Here is a 19723-nt window from a genome sequence, read left to right as displayed (position 1 = left end):
TAAAGTTATTTTAGTCGCTTCTATCCTGCCCAAGACGGAAAAGTACACTGAAGTACATTGTTTTTTTTGGAGAGCAAGTACCAGTTTTTAGTTATTTTGAAGTCTTTTAACTTCACTTTCTCTGGAGTAAATGAAGTGGTTATCATTTCTCAGCTGGAAGTCTGGGAGTTTATGGAAAAGGAATTACACTTCAATGTCTTTACCAAACATTTTACAGAATGTTGCAGGATCAGTTTCAAAACAGGTTTTTCTTGTTTGTTTGTTTTTAACATTTGGATTGAATAACAAACTATTAGACATTTTTAATTGAATGGAAGACTCATTCTTGTTAAAGAATTCAGTATTTAAAAAAAAAAAAGTATCAGTTCTGGTGGTTCCCATTACATTTTCACAATATTTGATTTTTTCTCATGGCTTTTTAATCAAATAAGTAAAAGTTGTGGACTTTTTATTATAATTTCTTGTCTCAAATATTAAAATACTGTGACTCTGCCTGTCGCAGCTCTCTGGCTCCCCCTACAGGAGGCCCATCGCACACTTTGAACGCCAGCAGCTAATCGATGACAGCGACTAAAGAAAAAGTCAGACAGATCACAGTGTTTCTGCCACTAATGTTATGTTGATGGGATTCTTTGATGTGTGGAAATCTAATTGAAAGAATCTGGCCTTCAAACGGTGGAAGGTAAAACACACCCTCCAAGATTGTGGAGCAACACGGCCGTTTTTCCAGGGAGCTGACGTCTACCTGGTTCCTGGTTCCTGTCCAGACATGGAGCTTCCCCCATATTAACTCTTCACACTCTGAGAAGTGTGTTTCAGAACCAGCAGGACAGAGGAGTTCCTCTAAAAGAGGACCACCGGAGAGGCGCCGGGCAGCACAACACTCAGCCCAGGGTCCAGTACTGCAGGAGCTGGTCCAGGCGCACACACATCCAGGGCTTTGGTGCATCGTGGGACAATCAGGAGTGTTTTTCTTCAGTTTCAAACATCATGACAGGCGCCGATCTGATCGCTCGGTCCATATATATCTTTATATTTAGAACTATAAATCCATTCAATGAGCTATGTACAAAGTATGGCAGAAAGAAACAAAGACAAGCTGTTTGATCAGCAGCTGAGTTTGGCTCGTCAACGTCACAAGATTCAGACCAGCGACCTGCAGCCGCCTCACCCATGGACCCGATCCGCCCCGGGGCGGAGTCCATCCGGCTGTGTGTGTGTGTGTGTGTGTGTGTGTGTGTGTGTGTGTGTGTGTGTGTGTGTGTGTGTGTGTGTGTGTGTGTGTAGGGGGGCGGGGTCAGTCTGACATGAAGGGTGCAGGGAGATCTGGACGCCGGGGTCATGTGGCGTTGACCTCCATGATGTGGTCGTCGGTGGCAGGCAGCACCAGCACCTGGCGGGCGTGGCTGTGGTTGAAGACCTGTCCGGGGCTGAAGGGCTCCAGCCGCGGCATGGCCACGCCCTTCTGCTGCGGCTCGCCGCTGCCCACCGAGTGCACGCTGCCCCGGCTGCGGATGCTGGCCGTGTCCGCCTGGTCGTCCAGCGTCTTGTCCAGCAGGGACAGGCTGTCGTTCTCCACGCAGCTGTCTGGGGGACGGCAAGACATGGAGGCATTACCCAGAGTGCACTGGGGGACGCACCCAGACGACCCGGCGCCGCTTCAGACGCCGTTATTGACTGATCTCTGTTGAATCCTCACGCTTACTGCTTTTAACTGGGGATTTCTTTCTTCCTATATTTTAAAACATTTCTGCATAGTTTCCTTCATTCTGCTAAAATATTCAACCTGAATTAATTCACATGTAGATGCTGAAGCTTTTATTGGGAATAACATTTACATTTCTGAAATCATGTTTTCTTTTGCCTATTTTTTCCAAGTGAAGATGCAAAACCTTTGCTGTGTTTTGGAGCCACTGAAAACACAACTTTTTGAAAACAGCTCCCAAGGTGGAACTTTTTGAAGCCCTATGACGTCGCCGTGGGAACGCTTGGATGCCATTTCCATGTAGAAACGCTGCTAACTGCATGCGAGCCATGACTGTAGTAAATAGTTGTTCTGCACATGCTCAATAGAGACTATCAGAACAAAGTGTCATGATTCCATATTGTCCTGGACTTGGTAGTTTTATTTTGACAGTCACCGTAATGACAATCCAATTTGGTGGTCTGTCCATACAGACGTCTGTGTTCTCCTATTGTTAATGTTTAGAACGTATGGTTCTTTGTGCGCATGTGTGTGGTTCCATTACAAAAACCACCAACAGCACCGACTAGTGGCCCAACATGAAAACTACATCATTCGTTTTCAGCGTTTCTGCCGTTTCAGTGTAAACAGACATCGCTTTCAGAACGTTGCCGTGGAAACATGACAGGTGATCGGGGCTAATAGAGGCTGGGGGGCATTGCAGGGACGACAACTGCTTCACGTTATTTTTAATAAAGTCACCAAAAAGGGAATCGAGACGTTCAGACGAGGCGGCGGGATTCCTGATGTGGGTTTTAGTGTGACGAGCGGTGATCTTACCGGGATCCGGCTGGATGGCCACCGCTGCCGTGTGCGGCAGGTACTTCAGCACTTTGATCTTGGGGAAGGGCAGATGGCCGGCGAACAGGGGCATCACCTCGATCTGCAGCTTGTGTGTGGCGTTGGCCGTCATGGGCATGGACACCATTCCCGAGCTCTTCCCGCACACCGCCCAGTTACTGCTGCTGTCGGCCACTGAGGAGACGGAAGGGTTCACAGGGTGAACTCTACAGCCACGGGCTTTAAGACAACAACGCTGAGTGTTTAATGCTTTTCTATGATTAAACAAGACACCCAGTGTAGTGATCTATCTATTCTGAATGGCTCATTATTCCTTTTATTTTGCAGATTTATTGCTATTTATAATATTTCCCATAGGAAAATATGTGGCGGACACTAAAGACTGAAACAGCATGTAAGCTGGAAACATTACAAACAGCTGTTTTCCTTGTGTCTTTATCATCTTAATGTTAATAAATATAGTAAATGTCTTGGTGAAAACCAGGCTGGAGGGCAGGTTTACATTCTTCAATGATGGATGATAAAACTCGACAAACATTATGAGATTTCTGAAATCCATTTTGCATGATGATTCTCTATTGATCCGTAAAGTAAAAATATAGTGCAAACATACACTTTATTGGAGCCTGTTTAACAAAACAGTGATTAATCCATCTGTTAATTAACCACTTAATCAATTACAAATTCATCACTAACTCTGATATGGGACGGTAATCTGAATACAAAAAGTTGATAACTAAGGTTATTTGAATTCCATTTTTATCTGAATTCCATTAAATGCTGCAAATGTGCAAGTTAGTTGATAAGAGACGAGCTTAAAACTTCATTATTTGGTGATCATCTAAGAAAAAGTCGCTGTTTCAGGGAGTTTTGGTACCTTGACCTCCTCTCAGTTTATGTTCAGTCTTCCTACGAAACCCACGGTTGTATAGTGAGGATCCACCTGGCCTCGTACCTTCATACATGAGTTTGGTGGTTTTGAGGCCGTCGGTGTCGGTCTTGCTCTCCTCCGCCAGCTCTCCCTCCGCAGGCTCGGTCAGTCGTGTTATACACACCTCCAGTCCGCAGAGGAAACCCGAGCGGCAGTTCTGCTCGCCGGCAGGAGGCAAGATCTCCGCTCGCACACTGTACAGGGTCTGAGGAGGAGAGAGGTGAACACAACATTCAGCTCTCCACTCCAGTAAACTCAGACATCAAGACCAGGGTGGTGAGATGAACTCACAGTGACTCTCTCCAGCTGGAACTGGTAGTGGAAGGGTTTGGAGGCGGAGACGTCCTGGTTGCTCGGGGAGAAGCTGGCAGAGAAAACACACTGGAGACACGAGGGCAGGTCGTCCTTCCACCGCACCTCCCATAGGCAGAAGACGCTGTGCTTACTGCACAGGAGCTGCACACAGAACAACATCCAGCTCTGATCAGTGACTCTTTAAAAATAAACACCAAGGAGACACCAGGAAACTTTAACTTGATTTCATTTTCTTATTTTTTTCAGTTGCCGATATGTATAAAAATGATTGTGCTTCATGAACACACCGCATTGTTTATGTGAGACTGACACTGAGTGGATATTCCTGTTGTTTACCATGTCTTTTTTGGGACATTTGTTTTTAAAATATATTTTCATTGTCTTCTTTCCTTTTTTTTTTTTTTAATTTTCATGTCCATTGGAACGAAATCTGAAGAATGTTCATATAAACTTTAAATAAAAAAAAAAAAATGCTGGAAAGAAACAAGGTTAAAAAATGCATGGGGTCTTAAATCCTAAGTTCTGAGCAGTGTGACTCATTAAGAATTTCTTTAAACACGAAGATAAATGCAAACATAATTGATAGCATTTATGTTAATTAACAGCAAAAATGTAATGCTAAACTTGATGGTGACAGAAGGCCAAGATCTATATTTAAAGACAATATAGTAGAACCAGTGAGGAGCGGACCTGGTATGAGTGACCCCCTGTACTGGACAGGTCACTGTGCACAGACACATATTTACCTGTTAACTCACCTTAATGAGGACAACCTGTCTGACGAGGACAACCTGTCTGACGAGGACAACCTGTCTGACGAGGACAACCTGTCTGACGAGGACAACAGACAGGTTCTCCTGGGAAATTTTAAGCTGAGTGACACTGAAACGGACAAAATACCTGGACTGGACCTGATTATTGGAATATTCAGGTCGCGGGTGATACATGATTGAATCCATACTCCACTCTGGACTCACTTCCTTAAAGTTCCATAACGTAACGATCCATAACGTAACGTAACGATCCATAACGTAACGTAACGATCCATAACGTAACGTAACGATCCATAACGTAATGTAACGATCCATAACGTAACGTAACGATCCATAACGTAACGTAACGATCCATAATGTTCAATAACGTAACTAAGGATGTCCTGATCAGATCAGTAGATATCGGATCGGTATTGGTGATTTGTGAGTGATCGGGAATCGGCAAATCCAGCCGATCACCCCGCCGATCGAAAAAAAACAACCCTTTTCACGTCAGCTGCCGTAAAGCGAGCCCCGTGTGCGACCTGCCGTAAACTGAGGTGAGCAGCCTGAAGCCATTGAGAGGATCAACCAGCAGTCTGGAGGTATTTTAAGGTTGATAACCAAACCAGTCCTGAGGCCAGTTGGACTATTTGCTTCACCACAGCCCTGAGAGGTGGAGCACCAGAGCTTCACCACAGTCCTGAGAGGTGGAGCACCAGAGCTTCACCACAGTCCCGAGAGGTGGAGCACCAGAGCTTCGTTTAACACAACTAATCTGATAAGACATCTAAAAAGTAAACATGTGGTGGAGTACGCTCAGCAAAGACCATCATCCGTGGACAAAAGATGACGTAATCTCCCCCCTCCTCCCCCCACCGCGGTCCGCTACGTCACCTAATAACCACAACAATCAGGGACTACAAGCTCCGGTGGAGCTGCAGAAGCTAGAAGCAGTAACATAACAATCCATGACGTAACTTAACGTTCCATAACGCTCAATAACCTAACGATCCATAACGTTCCATAACGTTCTGCGAACGCGGATTAAATAATCCCGTTCCCTCGTATTATTAACTTCAGGGAGCGACTTGTATCGTTCCCGCGCGTTTATTTTTTTTCTATAACCTTCTGGGGCTCCGTGTTCGCTGTAGTTTTTAGAAAGCCGGTACAGCCCGCTTCCGCCTTTTAGGTAGCGATAACTCCAGAGATAACTCCGCCCCCAGCTGATGACGCGTTGGGCCCCCGGTCTGGCTCCTCTCTGGCTCCTCTTTGGCCCAGCAACGAAGTGGGGCCAGCGTAGCAGCAGTTTAGCCCCTGTTTGGCCGGGGCTTTGGCAGTGGAAAGACAAAGAACTGTTGCTAAGTCTGGCCCTGGACCAGAACTAGAACCTGGTTCTTTCCGGTGGAAAAGGACCCCCAGACCCGAGTTTTTGCCTCCACCACGGGCCGATAGGACTCCTTCTTCAGCTTGACGGCATCCCTTACTTCCTGGTGTCCACCACCGGGTTCGGGAGTTGCCGCCACGACAGGCACCAGAGACCATGTGACCACAGCTCCGAGCAGCAGCTTCAACAATGGAGGTGCAGAACATGGTCCACTCGGACTCAATGTCTCCAGCCTCCCCCGGGATCCGTGAGAAGCTCTCCTGGAGGCGGGAGTTGAAGACTGCGCGGACAGAGGGCTCGGCCAGGCGTTCCCAACAGACCCTCATGACACATTTGGGCCTGCCGAGTCTGTCCGGCTTCCTCCCCGTCCAGAGCATCCAACTTACCACCAGGTGGTAATCAGTTGACAGCTCTGCCCCTCTCTTCACCCGAGTGTCCAAGACACATGTCCACACGACCACAAAGTCTATCATTGACCTCCGGTCTAGGGTGTCCTGGTGCCAAGTGCACTTATGGACACCCCTGTGCTCGAACATGGTGTTCGTTGTGGCCAAACTGTGACTAGCACAGAAGTCCAATAACAGAACACCGCTCGGGTTCAGATCAGGGAGGCCGTTCCTCCCAATCACCCCTTTCCAAGTCTCACTGTCGTTGCCCACGTGGGTGTTGAAGTCCCCCAGTAGGACAACGGAGTCCCCAGTTGGAGCACTATCTATCCAGCACCCCTCCCAGGGACTCCAAGAAGGTCGGGTACCCTGTACTGCTGTTCGGTCCATAGGCCGAGACAACAGTCAGAGACCTGTGCCCTACCCGAAGGTGTAGGGACGGGACCCTCTCATTCACCGGGGTGAACTCCAACACATGACGGCTGAGCTGTGGGGCAATAAGCAAGCCCATGCCAGCCCGCCGCCTCTCAGCGCGGGCAACTCCAGAAAAGTGGAGTGTCCAGCCCCCGTCGAGGAGCTGGGTTCCAGAGTCCAAGCTGTGGGTGGAGGTGAGCCCAACTATATCTAGACGGTATCTCTACCTCCCGCACAAGTTCAGGCTCCTTCCCCCCCAGCGAGGTTACGTTCCATGTCCCAAAAGCCAGATTCTGTGTCCGGGGATTGGGTCCTACAATTTGTCCTCGTGACCTGTCCCTCCGAAGAGAGGACACCTGTCTTCAGGGGATACTTGCCCTTGGATTGTAGGGTGTCCCTACATCACAGGTTTCACAGTAATCATCATAGTCTCAGACATCCTGCAGCCTATTTTATCTAATAATCTTTAATGAGTGCAGTTTCATGTTTGTCCTGTCCAGCTCACCTGTTGTGTTTTAGTGCTGAGTGACTGCAGCTCCAAAGAGGCCTGCTGCTTCTTCACCAGCTTCACTTCTGCCAGCGTGAAGTTCACCTCCGACACGTTCTGCACACACACCTGGATGTACTTTCTGCGGGTCAGAGGTCAGACATGTTTACGGCTGGATAGAGTCAATGTTGAAAGAGAAATGTTGGCATTAAGCAACACTCCTATTGGCAAACTAATTGCCGGATATACAAATCTACGAGTTGAAAGTTTGATGCCAGGTATTTTATTCTGAAGACATTGGAAGCTCACCTGTTACCAGCAGAAAGCAGAGCATGTTTGGTCTTGAAGGGGATGTAGAAAGTGAGGGCGAGCAGCGTGGAGTAGATCGACCACGGACAGTCAATAGACATCTGCAGTGAGAGATTAAGCGATGAAACTACTAAAACCCAAACTAAACAGTAAGTGGGCGGTTTGTGGTTCAATCAGCAGAAAAGTTATTACTTTCTTTTTGAATGAATTATACAACAAAGGTCAGTACTGTGAGTTACAGTAAAGATTCTTAAAACTATTTAGTGTTGTTCCACCAACAGTCAGAAACCACACTAAGATGTTTACGAAGTATTAAATTCTCTTAAACTGAATTTTCCAGAGGATCAAACTGTGACTGAGCACATGTCCCACAACGGTTTATGAGAATTACAACAAATAATTTAACGTAAAGGAGTAATTCTATGTGTCTGATTTTAAGCAACATGGAAGAATGGATGTTTCTGGAAACAATCTGAAATCATTAGTTCAATCTGTCACCGGAGTCTCACCCTCTGATCGATGGCGGTCATGGGCGTGTCGGGGTGGCTGTAGCTGCGTGGTCGGTGGCGGACCTCCCCGTTGGTCAGCCTCTCATTGGGGGGCCGCTCGGCCCCGGACGGGATAATGCACAGGACCTCCAGCTGGAACTCCAGCGTGTGGTAGGGCGGCGTGGCAGGAAGGCTGATGCTGGTCACTTTTTCAGAGGACTGGATGGACAGGATGCTCTCCCTGACCGAGTCTGAGCACAGAGGAGGCCACATGAGAACTAAAACACACTTAGAGATCCACAAGTCTCATTTAATCAAATCTTCCTGTGTGCTGAGGTCTATATAATGAGCACTCAAAATAATATCACTACCCTCTGAATATTCTTTAGTGTAAAACGTGCCTCTTCTTAAAAACCCAACCTTGACCCAGGTGTCTTAGCAAGTTACAGGCCAATATTCAACCTTCCCTTTATTTCTAAAATCCCACAGGAAGTAGTTTCAGTCACTGAGTATCAATATCCAACCTTCCTTTATTTCTAAAATCCCACAGGAAGTAGTTTCAGTCACTGAGTATCAATATCCAACCTTCCTTTATTTCTAAAATCCCACAGGAAGTAGTTTCAATCACTCGAGTATCAATATCCAACCTTCCTTTTATTTCTAAAATCCTACAGGAAGTAGTTTCAGTCACTGAGTATCAATATCCAACCTTCCTTTTATTTCTAAAATCCTAGAAAAAGTGATTACAAGTCAGTTACTCCACAGCCACAGCTTTACTTAAATTTACTAATGATGTTTTCTCTTCCTGTGATCAAAATCAGTATACAGGTGTTATATTTATTGACCTCTCAAAAGCCTTCGACTTAGTTGACCATTATTTGCTACGAGACAAACTGAAATCAATAAGCCTGAGCAGGAATGCTCTTTTATGGTTTAAAGCATATTTTCACAATAGACGTCAATTTGTTGCTTTTGAAGGTACTCAGTCCAGTCACTGCATTGTTGAAACGGTGTGCCACAGGGCTCTACTCTTGGCCCACTTTTATTTTCCATTTTCATCCACGACCTTCCTCAAATGTGTAAAAACTGTCATACTCATCTGTACGCCGATGACACTGTTGTCTATTTCTCGAGTACAAACCTCTCTCAGCTACAACATCTTTTACAGGAGGACTTTAACTCAAAACTGGATCAATCTGAATTTGTTAAAATTGAATTTGAAAAAATCAACCTATATTCTCTTTGGTACACACCATCGCCTTCGCTCTGCCAATTTAAACATTACTTTTGATAAAGGCTCTATAATGATAAGAGAAACTGCTATCAAATACTTAGGTGTCTGGCTTGATCCAGAACAAAATTTTAAACCACATATTAATTATATAATTAAACGCACATACTCATGTCTAATGCCTCTTTATCGATCATCTATCTGCATTACTCAACAAATAAGAAAGAAAATCATGACACAATTAATCTTACCTATTATCGACCATGCTGACATAGTCTACCAAAATATATCCGATAAATATCTTAAACCACTTAAAGTCCTCTTTAATACTCTGTAGATTTATATTTAAGTACCCCTATAGAACGCACCACTGTATATTATATGATCAACTGAACTGGTTACAGCCCGATGAAAGACGACAGTGTCACTGGCTGCAATTCATTTTCAAATGTGTATACTTTAATGTACCCCAGTACTTAAAATTTTTACTAATTCCATCCACATCAACTTATTCTCTCAGAACTTCTCAATATTTATCCTTCAATGTTCCTTCGGCTGAAAAGGAGGCCGGTCGGAGGTCTTTCTCTTTCAAGGCCCCAAATGACTGGAATCCCTTCCCTGTTTCACTGAAGTCTAGAACCTCTAATAGACTCTTTAGGTCTTCCCTATATACTATATACTCACCTCAGGACTGATTGTTATCCTTGTGACAATTTATTTTTTATTTATTTTTTTAAATTGATTCCATGTGATATGCAATTTGCTGTATTTTTATTCTTATTGACTGTATGTAAAGGTTCACTGATATGATTGCGGGAGTGGGTTGTGTGAGCAAGATTGTCTGGTGCTTTATGTCTTATTGTTGTCCAGAGTTACACTTATTATGTATTGTGCTGGTTAGTGAAGCTGCTTGTCAATTCTTTTATGTTTTGTGTCTTTATGTTCTGTGTTCCTTAGGTCCCCCTTGTAAACAAGACGCTGCATCTCAAGGGGCTTTTCTCTCAATAAATTAAAATAAAAATTTATGACCATTTAAGCAAAAATAACTTATCTGAGTCTTTCCAGTCGGTTTTAGATTCATCAGAGCACAAAGACTCTCTGATCAGAGTTATTGATCATCTTCTAATGGCCTCAGACAAAGAACTGGTCTCTGTTCTGGTCCTGTTAGATCTCAGTGCTGCATTGATACTATTGATCAGAACATTAATACCATTGATCAGAACATTGATACTATTGATCAGAACATTGATACTATTGATTAGAACATTGATACTATTGATCAGAACATTGACACTATTGATCAGAACATTGACACTATTGATTAGAACATTAATACTATTGATCATAACATCCTATTACAGAGACTAGAACTCATCATTTGGCTTAAAGGTACAGTACTAAATTGGTTCCGATCATATTTATCAGTCAGGTTCCACTTTGTTCATGTTCATAATAACTCTTCAGTCCAGACTGAAGTTAAACTTGGAGTTCCACAGGGTTCTGTCTTAGGTCCTATACTTTTCACTTTATACATGCTTCCTGAAGAGAATATTATTAAAAAACACTCCATTAACTTCCATTGTTATGCAGATGACACACAAATCTATTTATCTATGGAACCAAACAATAATAACCAACGTTCTAAACTAGAAGTTTGTCTTGAAGATATAAAGGTTGGATGAGCCCTAATTTCCTGCTCCTAAACTCTGATAAAACTGAAATTATTATATTTGGCCCAAAACATGTGAGAGAGAAATGATTTAAAGATCTAGTACCACAAGATGGTATTACTTTGTCCTCCAGTATCACTGTGAGGAACCTGGGAGTTCTTTAAGACCAGGATTTATCCTTCAACTCCCACATTAAACCAATCTGCAGGACTGCCTTTTTTCACCTCCGTAATATTTCCAACATTAGAAACATGCTGACTCAGAGTGATGCTGAAAAAGGAATCCATAATTAGTTACTTCCAGAGTAACTATTGTAACTCCCTATTATCAGGGTGAAACAATAACTGATTCAAAATGCAGCAGCCAGAGTCGTGACAAGAACCAGCACCAGAGATCAGCTCACTCCACTACTAACCTCGCTTCATTGGCTCCCTGTTCAATCTAGAAGAGAATTTAAAATCCTCCTTCTAACTTAGAACGCTCTAAACAACCAGGTTCCATCAGATCTTAAAGAACTGCTAGTCCCAGATCTCCCCAGAAGAACACTTGGTTCTCACAGTGCTGGCTTACTGGAGGTTCCTAGCTTTTCTAAAAGTAGAATGGAGGTGGAGCTTTCAGCTTTCTCTGATGTGGAACCAGATCCCAGTTTCAGTTAGGGAGGCTGAAACAGGCTCTACTTTTAAGGTTCTACTCAAGACTTTTCTATTTAGTAAGGTAAACGTAGGATGGATTTAAAGCTTTTTTTTTAAAGTCTTAAGGACAGCTACAGATGTACTTTAATCTCTTGAACCATCGCGTACCCTCAGGTCCTCCGGCACCAACCTTTTAATCTTTACCGCCGTTCATACAAAAACCTACGTTGAGGCTTCTTTCCAGCACGACACACTTCTTTTATGCAACAGCCTGCTAGAGAACCCGACGGTTACAGAGAACGTTCATGCTTTTAAAAGCCAGATCAAGACTTTCCTTTTCAAGAAGGCTTTAAACTAAAGTCTCCTTTGGGACACAATAAGCTTCTATCTGGTCCCAGGAAATAAACAAGCAAATAGTAAGAATCCCAATGAAACCATGAAGATTATAACAGTTTTGTGAAGCGTAGCATACATAAGGCAAAACTGAGACCTGCGATCTTCCTCAATGCTGGTTCGCCTTGAAGCCACATGGTCAGGGTGAGTTTGTAAAAACATGCAAAACGCTGCGGTGATGGGAGTTTTGTGGACCTTTTACAGAATTTTGCACCAGAAAGTTTGATGTTTATGTTTTATGTTGAGATTGAAGACATTTATAGGATGAATTGCAAAAGATTTAGCAAAAACAGACCTTTTCCATCACATTTAACTTTAAAGTTTAAATTTAAAGGTTATTATAGCACAATATTACCAGCCCGGTCCACTTAAGATGACATGAGGCTTTATCTGGCCCATAAACTAAACATGGTCAGTCCTGCTTTAGGAACTTCTTTTACTTCCCACCAACAACAAGCTGAGAATCTCTGTGTGCTCTTTTCTATCAGAACCAGCATTATGTTAACTGTAAAATCAACCATCAATCAATCAATCCATCCATTGTGTACCAGTTGTTTGCAGAATGTCTGTTAAAAAGTTCAATAAAAAGAGAAAAATAAATAAATAAACTTTCCATCAATTATCAACATGATGCGAGTGTGAGAGATTATTTCAACCAAACTCAGTGACACAACGGATTTCATACACTTGTACTGACTAAATATTATTTACATTAATATTAGTTATTTTCTCTTTTTTGGACATAACTTAAATGGGCTTGCAATAAATGTAGATATTATATAGAGTTCTATATTTTTGTATCACCACTAGGAGAAAGTATGTTTATCATCTATTGTATAAACCTGCTGGAACTCAGGATCGCTAAAGTACATTGATCCATCTAATTTGACTTGTTCAGCTTGAGGTCAGTGAGAACCAATGAATCAAATCAAAGCTTTGTATTTCTGAGACTATTTCATTTGATCCAATGCGTAAAACCAGTGCAGGAGTTTGTAAAACCACGATCATTAAAGGTCCAATGTGTGTGTTTATCGTAAAGAAAACTGCAGTGTGGAGCATTTTACTGGTGCATATTATTTACTGATCTCTAAGGAGAACCTACAAGCACAAAAAAACATTAAACATTTTTAAGAATGACACAAAGCTGGAAAAGTCACCCAGAAGTGCTTTCTACTGAAGTCAACCTGTGATTGGGCTTTCCACAGGCTTTAGTGTGACCAGACTGAGGTCATGTGCCCATTAAACACCTGAAACAAAACGGCCTCAGTGAGATAAATCAGATTTTAACTTTAGCTGTGTAAGACAGACCTTCGGTGGGGCTGCTGATGCAGGCGGTGCAGCTGGTGGAGGGCAAGAGGGGCATGGTGTCGGTGTTGCTGAGCTGCAGGGCGTCTCCCTTCTTCACCGCGTAGTGACCCGTCAACAAGGTGAACTTCACCATCTGAGGCAGACCGGCCAACAGCGGCTCTGCAGACACACACACACACGCACACACTGAGTGACTGTAGAGCAGCATGTGTGTGTGGGAACACACACATGCTGCTCTACAGTCATCTATCTTCTTCCACAGTGGTCAAAACGCTCATGTTTAATGGAATTAGCAACATAAACACAAAAATGCATTAATTTGAATTTTGGTCCTGTTCGTGGACTTTGACCAACAATTCCTGCATGATAAAATGGAGTTTCTACTGATATTTGAAAAGACTGAGGCCCTTCGGAACTTCCACCTCTCAGCCTTCCACCAGAAAGAACCAGGTTCTAGTTCTGATCCAGGGCCAGCCTTAGCACCAGTTCTTTGTCTTTCCACTGCCAAAGCCCCGGCCTATCAGGGGCTAAACTGGTGCTAAGTCGGCCCCACATTGTTGCTGGACCAGAGCGGGACCTGATACGTCATCAGCTGGGGGCAGAGTTATCACTGGAGTTATCACTACCTACGAGGGGAAAGAGATTGTGAACCGGTTGCCCTGGAGTGGTTATAGAGAAAACAATAATAATAATAATGTGTGGGAACGATATAAGTTGTTCCCTCAAGTTAATGAAATGAGGGAAGAAGATAATTTCAAGGCGATGGTAGAGCCGTGGTTTTAATTGAAGTGTTGAGCTGCAGAGTTCCTGCTGTCACACCAAGTCAGCTGGTGGATCTAGAATCTAGAATCAGTGTTTTTCAGGCTTTTCATGGTGACATCACTGTAACTAACTTCACCTCCAGGTCTTGTCTGGCGTTCTGACCGCAGGCTGAGGTCTGCATGAGGCAGCAGGGGGCGCCCCGCTATCAGACGCTCCACAGAACTTCTTTATAATGAAGCCAGAATTTTGGTTCATCGGGAACTACTAAATGAACTACAAACTACTGTAAATGAAAGCTTGGAGTTTTTAGACATAAAATTAGCCTTTTAACGGCTTCATGTGAAAGAGAACTTTAATCAGAAACGTCCAGAAATAAAGTGAAAGGAGCAGAAAGTCACTATGGAATGCCCAAATTGTAGCCCCCGGCCAGCTCAGCTGGTAGAGCATGAGACTCTCAGTCTCAAGGTAGAGGGTTCATGTCCCACGCTGGGCGCCACCTTCCTGTGGGCTCACCACCTGCAGGAAGGTTCTTAATGGGTTCTATGTGATCTGGGTGACGGTGCTCAGACTGACACCTGGAGATGGATGGATGGATGGATGGATGGATGGATGGATGGATGGATGGATGGATGGATGGATGGATGGATGGATGGATGGATGGATGGATGCCCAAATGTTGAAAAATAAGACCCAAGCTCATTCACATTATTATTTGCTCTATGTCCACTCCGGGTCTCTGGACTAAAACAAGACGGACATGAAAAACCCGCAATAGAGCGACGAGGAGACTCAATGTTTTCATCCGAGGTTCAGGTCAGACTAGATGGAGCGACCAGGACCAAACCACTGTTACAGTCCGTCTCCTGGTTCTTCTACGAGCGCTGTCAGTGCTAAATTGGTGAAATCAGTGACGTATCACGTTTTGGAGTGACGCCAAGACTTTGGCTCTCACTGGCTCCGTTAACGGTGGAAAAAGAACCTGTTCTTTGGTGGTGCTCATTTAAGAACTGGCCCTGAACTAGAACCTGGTTCTCTTTGGTGGAAAACCCTTACAATCAGATGATAAGAACAAGAGTCATACCAGAGAGAGGCTCCACGGTGAGCTGGGGCTCCTGAGAATACACTTCATAGCGCACTGATGGGTAGATATGAGGCAGGACAAACTGCACCTCACCCACTGTGGCACACAGCTGGCGCAGTGTGTAAGTGCCTGGTTGTCCACTCTGGAATAAAAACAGATGAAAGATGACAAGTTTACCACAAAAAAGAGGAAGGAACAGCCAAATTACAGTTTTGCGTGTCTTACTGGTGCTGTGAAGGTGATGCTGTTGTTGCCGGGCTCTAACGTTACATCCTGCACCTTCAGCATCTGTGCTCCCTCCTTCATGGACACAGTGGGCGGGCTGATGCAGTTGGGCGTGTCCGGCGGCGAGGTGCTGTCGTGCCGACGCATGAGCAGATGAGTGTTTTTACACACCACTCCCGTGGAGTTGAGGGAATTGTCCGTGGGACTCCTGTCCTGAATCTCGTCCAGCTCCAACGAGGGTCCGGCGGCCAAGGACGAGAATGTGTGGGGGCCCGCCGCCGAGTTACTCTGGGTAAACTCTATTGTCCCTGGCTTGGTTTGTCTCCTAGCTCCTTTAGCTCTCCCAAGGGTCCCTCCATGATCCAGGTCAAAGTGGATGATGGCCCCCAGCTGCTGAATGTGCACCGTCACGGGCATCAAGCACCTGAGCGTGAGCTCCACCTGCAGGACGGCTCCAGAGTGAACCGACGCCGTCGCCGGGTGGAACTGCAGCCGCGTCAGCTGAGTGAAAACACTCATGCTGAGAGTAACTTTGTGAGCTGAGGACAAAAAGCACAAAAGTTCCTATTCAGGCGGAGATTGAAGATCTTCATACTGTATTAGTCCAAACACAGGACCAGCCTGATTACAAGTATTTCCTCTCGAGTGGGCGAGACCGGCAAAGTAGTGCCATAATAACCTTTAACTTTAAAGGTTTTCTTTGTCGTGGTGCAGAGTATACCTGATGAAAATGTGTATGTTTGAAAATGTGCCACCCTATTGATAGGAAAACATTTTTTTCGAGGCTCAAATTTGGAAAAAAGTTTAAGGAAAGATAAATGTTGTCTGAGGCTCCAATTACACAACGTTTCAAGTGAAAGCAAATTTGATTTTGGTTCAGAAAAGCTTCACGTTTACATGGCAATGTGCTGAAATTTATACAGTGAGCATGTCGGACCACTAGTAGGAGCTGTTGAATGTTTTTGTAATGAAAACACACACACATGCACGCAGACAACAATATGCAGGAAACATTAACAAAGAGAGAACACGTAAGTTCTGGCGGACAGACCACCAAGTTGGATCGTTATTACGGTGACTGTCAAAATAAAACTGCCAAGCTGGATTGTTATTACGGTGACTGTCAAAATAAAACTGCCAAGTCCAGGAGAATATGAGCTGGAAGTCATGACACTCTGGAGGAATCTTTGTTCTAATTCTTAATCTACTGGCACTTGTGCAGTAGATTAAGGCAGTAGATTGGGCAGCCGTGCAGCAGATCACCAGCAGCCAGACTTCTGCCGTCTACCCAACACGAACCCATTGGCCTTTCCACAACGCGTTATTTTCACCCTCCGACACGGCAACGGAAAATGCAATGAAAATTATTTGTGGCCACTTGAAAATGTTGCTGTGTTAAACAGATCCTAAAATAAAAACAATAAAAACACATGGAATAACCAGATATTAACATTATTATATACCAGCAAAGGGACACGGACTCACAGGCTTAACATTGCAACTTTCTTAAACTCTTCAGATGTTTTCTGGTGACATTCAGTCTGAAAACCAATTCCTCACACAAGTTTCTCTCAGGTTTCTAAACACTGCCATGTGAAGCAGATAAGATGCAGCATTTTAAAGACTTTGAACCGCTTGTTATTAACACCGTCTGGCACATGTCCTGGCTTTTCAACCTCCTGCTGACATCACAAAGTGCAGAAGATGAGCCCACTAGTATCTGCACCAATAGTCATCGCACAGCACCGCGACACAGTTGGAACGGGATGCAAGCTTTCTACACCAACTCAGGCAGGGTTCACTCTCGTGTTACACTTTCCTGTGTCAGACTTTGGAAGAGAAAGTTTGGGCTTGTTTGCTGCTCACACTGCTGTTTTTGTTTTTTTAACATAGAACCAAATGTAAACCAAACATGTTGGACTGCTGCTGACCTGTGTGATGACGTACACCACAACACATGATGTCTTCAACAGTGCATGTTGAGTTGTTGTAATGGCCGACTGTACAAGCTGAGAGCTCCTGCATGGGTTTTAAAGTGTATAAAGGTGTCAGGAATGTGTGTATTGTGAGGACGTGGTGCTTCCGATGCTCGTCACATCCTGCGTTTGTTCCTACAACAGCTCCTTGAGAAAAGTCTGAACGCAGCACCTGCCTTTCACAACAGACTACGTCCGCTGGGTTCTGCTCTCCAGGGTTCACATGTCAATGTTCACTTTCACAACCTCAAGTCAGAAATCACACCTGAGTTTGTTTAAGCCACACCAAACATAACAGGCGTGCGCACACCCTAAGAAGTCGTGAAGCGACAGCTCATCGTTGGGCCACATGCCAGAAGAAGAAACATTCTTGTTTTTTTTAAAGTTGAAGACTTTTCACTGTTAAAGTAGATTCACTGAAGCACACAAACTGGTTTTTGCTGGAGGTTAACAGCTGAGGCCCCGTTTACAAGACGTTCCCTGTAAAAACGGATTGTTTTGTTTCTGAAAAGTTTGCCTTTTGCACAGCGTTTTGAAAAAATGACATCTGTTTACACGGCAATGGCTGAAACAGTGAAAACGATGTCGTTAGCATATTGGGCCACTAGTGGGTGCTGTTTTTGTTTATGTAAGGAAACCACACACAGACATACACAGAGAGAACAATATGCTACAAACATTAACAATAACAAGTACACAGAGATTTGTATTTGTGACTCTCCACTGTAAAAGTCCCAGGAGAATATGGACTGGGAGGCATGACAAGATTTTTGTTATTGTTCATCTACTGAGCATGTGCAGAAGAACTATTTAACACGGCCGTGGTGCGCATGCGTGGTAGCAGCGTTTCAAGGTGACGGGGTCCCGAAAGTTTCCAGGAAATTACGATTACTGATCAGTTCCAAAGAAAAGCCGTTTTGTATTGTGACATGACGCAGATCCAGATCAGGTTTCATTTCTCGACTGTGTCGTGTTGCTCTGGTTATCACTTACACTGGTCTCCAGTCTTCCCAGTGAAGGTCAGAATCTCCTGACAAAAGTGATTTCTCTCCTCTGTGGTCAGATTCACGTCACCAGCCAACAAGGCACTGGTTTGTAAATATCTGCGGGCGGTTGTAAAGGAAAGAAAACAAACCAGAGTATCTCATCGATGTGAGGCCAAAGCAGGAAGACTTTAATGTTGTTTTTTTAAATCATCAAGGAGAAATAGATGGGAAAAACCCTCATATTAGTTCAATGAGCAAGACTCAATAACTAATCAATTCTGCACAAACCACCTGTTTATTTAGAAAATACCTCCAGCCATGTGTCCATTCAGACAGCTTTTATACAATTATGAGTTGCAGAAGTATTAAAGCTGGTGCTATGGAACAATATTACACTGATAATGAACCGGGCTTCCACACTTTCACTTCACCCATCTCTTCTCTTTTAACACTGTTGTGTTTGTAACCTAAGTGAGCTGGATTGGTCTGGTCTGAATTTCTTGTGTTCAGGTGCTGCATGTAGCCTGCATGAGGTGGAATGTAAATATAGATGATCTCAGTGGTTTGAAAGGATACTCTTCAGTCCTGCCCAGCAGTTTCTGACACTCTGCGATCTGTCTTCTGGTGTGCGTCACAGGGAGGCTCCAACCCTCTGAGACATACGACTTCAGGGCTTCTTGTAAGAACTTGTCAGCCCGCTCGGGATCCCCTTTCCTCCTGATAATCACACACAAACACACAAATACATGAGCGTATTTTTACAGAAAAGCAGAAAGAATTACAGACGAGTGGTGTGCTTGTAGCGCCACTGATCCATAAGGTTTTACTCACAATAATGTGGCTACGCTGAAACTGTAATCTGCATTTACAGTGTTAAAGTGTGATCAAGAAGTGAAGGTAGAAAGAGAAAGATACGTTTCATTTCCCACCATGAGATGTGAGAGACTCATTGTTTTTTGCATCTTATAGCAACATCAATTTGCAGTCGTTTTCAGTAACTCATACAAATTAATGTTGCATAATTTGCACTTCTTTGAAAGTCTCCACTCACAACGGTTGACATTTTTATAAATCTTGGAGATTACATTTCTCTTTGGAACTGTGTGGGTGTCTTGAAGCTGGAAGTGAATGACAGTTCCCCAAAAAAGCTAAAACTGCTTTAACAAACCACTGATCTGTACACACACTGAATCTGCCTCTGTCGGTGGAGCTGAAGACATTTTGTGTCTGTCTAGAAACCAAGTCAAGAGTCACTTTTTTTAAATGTTTCAAAGGGAGATTGTTTACAGACAACATGTTCAGTGAAAATGCATCGTTTTGACTTGCATTTTCAGTTGCTCCAAGTGTAAACAGACACCCAAAACACTAAAGTTAAAAAAATTAAGTTTTCTGTTTGTCACTTGAAAACATTGTGATGTCCTTAATCCTGAAAAGCTGTATTTTTA

General features: G+C 43.9%; 1 protein-coding gene across 1 annotated transcript in view; it reads right to left on the bottom strand.

Annotated features, from left to right (window-relative positions):
* Positions 1-267: 267 nt before the first annotated feature.
* Positions 268-19723, bottom strand: part of trappc10 (trafficking protein particle complex subunit 10) — a 40748-nt gene continuing 21292 nt past the window's right edge. The window contains exons 12-23 of the mRNA XM_080477996.1: positions 18855-18995; positions 18286-18395; positions 15317-15855; positions 15092-15233; positions 13249-13407; positions 8036-8265; positions 7527-7627; positions 7236-7359; positions 3768-3932; positions 3501-3681; positions 2525-2719; positions 268-1587 (exon numbers count right to left, since the gene is read on the bottom strand). Of these exons, the coding sequence (XP_080334122.1) occupies positions 1340-1587; positions 2525-2719; positions 3501-3681; positions 3768-3932; positions 7236-7359; positions 7527-7627; positions 8036-8265; positions 13249-13407; positions 15092-15233; positions 15317-15855; positions 18286-18395; positions 18855-18995 (2335 nt within the window). The 3' untranslated portion in view covers positions 268-1339. The remainder of the gene's footprint in view (positions 1588-2524; positions 2720-3500; positions 3682-3767; positions 3933-7235; positions 7360-7526; positions 7628-8035; positions 8266-13248; positions 13408-15091; positions 15234-15316; positions 15856-18285; positions 18396-18854; positions 18996-19723) is intronic.

Source organism: Lipophrys pholis, assembly GCF_963383615.2.
Source record: "Lipophrys pholis genome assembly, chromosome: 13".
In the NCBI taxonomy this organism is placed as follows: Eukaryota; Metazoa; Chordata; class Actinopteri; order Blenniiformes; family Blenniidae; genus Lipophrys; species Lipophrys pholis.
This window is presented reverse-complemented; position numbering and strand designations above follow the sequence as displayed.